General features: G+C 45.4%; 1 protein-coding gene across 1 annotated transcript; it reads left to right on the top strand.

Moving 5' to 3' along the window:
* The first annotated feature begins 2665 nt into the window (after positions 1-2665).
* On the top strand, positions 2666-5704 carry LOC147454407 (putative pentatricopeptide repeat-containing protein At2g01510). Its single transcript, XM_086517041.1, has 2 exons — positions 2666-3055; positions 5489-5704. The coding sequence occupies exons 1-2, from the start codon at positions 2666-2668 to the stop codon at positions 5702-5704; spliced, it is 606 nt and encodes a 201-aa protein (XP_086373167.1).
* Positions 5705-5967: the final 263 nt, after the last annotated feature.

Here is a 5967-nt window from a genome sequence, read left to right as displayed (position 1 = left end):
AACCAACTGTTATAAAATCTAATACCTAACCAACCCAAATGATTTTCTCATATTAAATTGATCATTTAATGTGCGAGAATAAATGGAAAGAAGGGTTATAATATAGCATGTGCTTATGGATCTATATCAACACATGGCCAATGGTAAAAGGGGTCCAAATGAGAGATGGTATGTCAAAGAGAAAAACTAGTTGATGGAGCTTAAAGACCTTAGGGTTAGCTTCATTACAGACCTCATACGGTTAGTGTTAAAAGTCCTTTGACCTTAGGCAAGCTAGGGCTGTATTTGAGGTGGGAACCCGGCCCAAGCTTGAGATGCTTCTCGTGCTTACTGACTAAGGTGCTTGTTGTGCTTGCTGACTAAGGTGCTTGAGGTGCTTAATAACTAGGGTACTGAGGTTCTCCATGACTAAGGTGCTTGAGGGGTTAAGGTGTCCAAAAATTCAAAGCATATCCCTACTCATGAGGGGGCGAGCCCTCTTTGTAGGAGCTAGAGAAAACATACACACCTTCACACAAGGCAAGCTTGGTATAAAGAAAGCAACTAGGACACTTGTCAATCTCCTCTTCATGTTGCCCTCGTAGTCTGCCTAAAGGTTATTGGTTGGCCTCCCAAGGGGTCCAATGATAATTTAATTAATTTAATTAATTGTTTTTGCTTTTATCAAGTCCTCTCTCTCAAAGGGGTAAGAAGGACACTTGTCCTAATGTTACCCTTGTTGCTTGATATGCACTAAGCACGTGATTGGTCAAGCTTGAGAAGGTCCAATCAAGTGCAAGCTAGTGCTAGAAGAGGGGGTCCACCAAAGCAAGGAGGGGCTAGCTTGGGGGGTATACCCTCTCTCTCTCTCTCTCTCTCTCTCTCTCTCTCTCTCTCTCTCTCTCTCTCTCTCTCTCTCTCATTGTGTGAGTTTCAAAGTGCAAGAGCTCCATATCCTTCTCCAAGCTTGTAGAGAAGTTGAGAGCCTACAAAAACACTATTGGCTATGGAATACAAATCCAACCAAGAGCCATGTTCCAACGCTTAAGCTTGCCAATTTCTCCATCTTCATTGCTATGCTATTATGTATGCTACGCAAGAAGAGTGATGATAAGTGACGAACTATTTCTTTCTCCTATGAATGTTTCTTCTTCCTCTTCCCTACCCTCATTCCCTGCTAGCTTTCTCCACCTTTGAAGGTGTTTGAGGTCTTGGGACTGAGGCCAGGGATGGCTAATGCTTTCTACAAAGTCTATGTTATATTTGTGATGCATGAAGCTTTCCATCTTCATTGCATCACCTAGGTCACAAGGAACACAAAGATTGTATTGTACCAAGTCTCTCTTGATGGGAGAATCTATAATACAAAAGGCCTATTGGAGAGGGGACCGGCTCCACATAAATCCGGTCCTCAATTGTTGTCAAGTTCTCTAAACTCTCTCTCTTGCAAAAGTATTATTCATGCCAAGTTAGTTTAGTACTATGGTTATGTTGCTACCACTGATTAGGTTCACCCCCTATGTTCTCAAAGTATTCTCACAAAAATGCTCACTCTAATTCTACTAATTTCGCTATTCTCAAAGTTCATAGGCCATTTTCATTACTTCGTTAGCGTACAAGCCGATTTCAAAAATCTGGTCTCTCCGTAAGCCACTTGGCAGAGCTTTTGAAATGGCAGGATTCATTTAATCGTTTAATATAGCTCACACCGTGTCAAACGCTTTTCGTACTCACAGCGTGCTAAACAGCGCCTCCCTTAATCCAAGAACCTCTCTCTAGTGGAAGCAATAACGATGCAGTACTAGCATATGATGAGCAAGCAACTCCTCCTACATCCTCATGGGCCAGAAAGATCTATTGTGTTTTCAATCCTCTCTCCAGATGCAATCACCTATGCATCCATCTTGGAGGTCTACGCAACCGGATGCGAAGGCAAGTCTCCAGATGCATCTTGCACCTTGAAGGCCTATACCCTTCCACAAGACGTTGACATGGATGAGGGTATCTATGCTCGATATGTATGTCGAATGTGATTCCCTCACCAAAGCACGTAAGTTCTTGATGGGCATCCTTTCTGGGATGTCTCTTGTAGTGCTTTGATTGCAGGGTATACTCAACATGGCTGTGGCAAGGAAGCTCCTACAAGCACTTTGAAATCCTCCCCTAGATGAGATAATTCATGATGAGAGAGCTATAGTCAAGGGTTGTTCAAAAAGTTCAAGATACAATGCCTGGCATTGTCTTGGGCAATATGTATGCCACTTGTCGTGTGCTTGAGAAAGCAGGAAAAATACTTGAGAAGCTTCCTGTCCGGAATGTCGTCTCTTGTAATGCATTGATTGAGGGATATGCCCAACAACCACCGAGCCAGCAAGCTCTTGACTGTTTTCAGCAGGTGCAAAGCAAAGGCCTCCCTCCAAATGCAACCCCATAAGCGTGAATCTGGAAAGAACACAAGACGCTGGTGTGCGCTTAAAAATTTACTCTGATATTGTTAGTAAGGGGCTGTTGCAAAAAACTGCCATGCTTGGCAATGCCTTGGTCGATATGTATGCCAAATGTGGTGCTCCTGTGCGGGATGACGTCTTTTGGAACGTACTAATTGCAGGATATGCCCAACAACGGCCGGGCCAGCAAGCTCTGGATTGTTTTCAGGTGGCTCGATGCAAGATGCTCTGTAAAAGAGATGGCGTGCTTGGCACCGCCTTCGTTGATACGTACAAAAAATGTGGGACACTTCAACCAGGGTTTTTTCAAAAAGTTGTCATGCTCCTTGAACGATAAGTATGCTGAACGTATTGCACTTCAGAAAGCTAAAAACGTGCTTGCAGAGCTTCTACTCCCGAATGCCGTCTCCTGCAATGCATTGATTGCGGGAATGTACGCCAACCTTCAGATACGGCTGTTTCAAAAAAATTCCATGCTTGGCAAAGCCTTGGTCGAGACATATGCTAAATGTGGTGCACTTCATAAAGCACAAAACGTGGCGAAGGATCTTCCTGACTGGAATGCCATCTCTTGGAGTGCATTGATTGCTGGATATGCGCAACAGAGCATGGCCACAAAGCTCTCAGCTGTTTTCAGCGGATGCAGAGCGAGGGCCTCTCTCTAGATGCAATCACATAAGCGTGCATCTTGCGAGGGCCTCTCTCTAGATGCAATCACATAAGCATGCATCTTGAAGGCACACTACACGCTGTTGTGGGCTTAAAAATTCACTCCAATATTGGTAGTAAGGGGCTGTTTAAAAAAACTGCCATGCTTGGTAATGCCTTGGACGATACCTATGCTAGATGTGGTGCTCCTGTGCGGAATGCCACCTTCTGAAACGTACAAATTGCAGGATATGCCCAACAACAGTCGGGCCGGCAAGCTCTGGGCTGTTTCCAGCAGGTGCAAAGCGAGAGCCTTTCTCTAGACGCTATCACCTACGTGTGCATCTTGCAGGCATGTGGCTCTATGCAAATTGATTTAAAAAAGAGCTGGCATGCTTGGCAATGCTTTGATCGATATGTATGCCAAATGTGGGATAGAAAGCTCTCGGCTGTTTTCATCGGATCCAAAGTGAGGGTCTCTCTCCAAATGCGATCACATACACGTTCATCTACAAGGCACGTGTCTATAGGCAAGATGCTCATATGGGCTTAAAAATTCACTCTAATGTTCTTGGTCATAAGTTGCTGCAGAAAACCGTTGTGCCTGGCAATGCCTTCATTGATATGTATGCCAAATGTGGTGCTCTTGTGCAGAATGTTGTCTTTTGAAATGCATTGATTGCAAGATATGCGCGACAACGGCCGGGCCAGGAAGCTATGGGCTGTTTTGAACATTTGCAAAGCGAGGGCCTTTTCCAGATGTTATCACCTACATGCGCATCTTGCAAGCATGTGGCTCTATGCAAGAGGCTCTTTGAAAGAGATGGAGTGCTTGGCACTACCTTTGTTGACACGTACGCCAAATGTGGGACACTTTCAATAGGGCTCTTTCATAAAATTGTTGTGCTTGGCAATGGCTTGGTCGATATGTATGCCAAATGTGGTGCTCCTGTGCGGGATGTCGTCTTTTGGAATGCACTGATTGCAGGGTATGCCCAACAATGGTGGGCCAGCAAGGTCTGGGCTTTTTTTAGCACATGCAAAGCGAGGGCCTTTCTCCATTCGCTATCACCTACGTCTGCTTTTTTTAGCACATGCAAAGCGAGGGCCTTTCTCCAACCTTTCTCCTATCACCTACGTGTCCATCTTGCAAGCATGTGTCTCTATGCAAATTGCTCTCGAAAAGAGATGGCGTTCTAGGCACTGTCTTGGTCGATATGCATGCCAAATGTGGGACACTTCACCAAGAAATTGTAGTTCTTAACAATGCCTTGGTCAATACATATGCTGAATGTTCAGAAAGCACAAAACCTGCCTGAGGAGATTCATATCCCTGATGCCGTCTCTCGGAGTGCATTGATTGCAAGATACGCAAAACAAGAGCATGGACAGAAAGCTCTCTGATGTTTCTAGCGGATCTAAATCGAGGACCTCTTTCCAGATGCAATCACATACGCGTGCGTCTTGAAGGCATATGTATGTACACAAGATGCCAATGTGGGTCTCTCTATATATGGTATCACCTACATGTCCACATTGCAGGCATGTATGCAAGAGGCTGATACAGGCACAAAAACTCATCTTTTTATTGTTCTTAAGAGGCTGTTGAAAAAAGATGTCGCGCTTGGCACAATCTTGGTCGATAAGAATGACACGTGTTGCGCTTCAGAAAAGTGACGGCAAGGGTTGTTTATAGAACTTGTCGTGCTTGGGAATGCCTTGGTCGATACGTATGCTGAATGTGGTGCACTTCAGAAAGCACAAAATGAGCTTGAGGAGCTTATTGCCCCAGTCATTGATTGCGGGATAAGCGCATCAGTAGCCGGGCTAGAAATCTTTTCAAAGGATCCGAATCGAGGGCCTCTCCCCAGAAGCAATCACAAATGCATGCCTCTTAAAGCCATGTATGTGTACTCAAGATGCCGACATGGGCTTAATATTTCGCTCTGATATTGTTAGTAAAGGGTTGCGGCAGAAACCTGCCGGGCCTCGCAATGCCTTGGTTGATATGTACGCCAAATGCGGTGCTCCTGTGCGGGATGTCGTCTTTTGGAATGCACTAATCGCAGTATATGCTCGACAAGGCTAGGAAGCTATGCGTCGTTTTGAACAGGTGCGAAGCAAGGGCCTTTCTCCAGATGCTATCACCTACGTATGCATCTTGCAGGCATGTGGCTCAATGCAAGATGCTCTGTAAAAGAGATGGCGTGCTTGGCACCGCCTTTGTTGATACGTACGCAAAATGTGGGACACTTCAGCAAGGGCTTTTTCAAAAATTTGTCATGCTCCTTGGGTCGATACGTATGATGAATGTATTGCACTTCAGAAAGCAAAAAACGTGCTTGCAGAGCTTCTACTCCCGAATGCCGTCTCCTGCAGAGCATTGATTGCGAGAATGTACGCCAACACTTCAGATACGGCTGTTTCAAAAACTTTCCATGCTTGGCAAAGCCTTGGTCGAGACATATGCTAAATGTGGTGCACTTCAGAAAGCACAAAACGTGGCTAAGGATCTTCCTGTCTGGAATGCCATCTCTTGGAGTGCATTGATTGTTGGATACGCGCAACAGAGCAGGGTCGGAAAGCTCTCAGCTGTGTTCAGCAGATGCAGAGCGAGGGCCTCTCCCTAGATGCAATCACATAAGCATGCATATTGCGAGGGCCTCTCTCTTGATGCAATCACATAAGCGTGCATCTTGAAGGCACACAACACGCTGTTGTGGGCTTAAAAATTCACTCCGATATTGGTAGTAAGGAGCTGTTGAAAAAAATTGCCATGCTTGGCAATGCCTTGGCCGATAGCTATGCTAGCTGTGATGCTCCTATGCGGAATGCCGTCTTTTGGAACGTACAGATTGCAGGATATGCCCAACAACAGCCGGGCTGGCAAGCT

Source organism: Adiantum capillus-veneris, chromosome 7 (genome assembly GCF_014529385.1).
Source record: "Adiantum capillus-veneris isolate H3 chromosome 7, ASM1452938v2, whole genome shotgun sequence".
In the NCBI taxonomy this organism is placed as follows: Eukaryota; Viridiplantae; Streptophyta; class Polypodiopsida; order Polypodiales; family Pteridaceae; genus Adiantum; species Adiantum capillus-veneris.
Note: the sequence above shows the minus strand (reverse complement) of the source record. Positions and strands in the feature narration are given on the sequence as shown.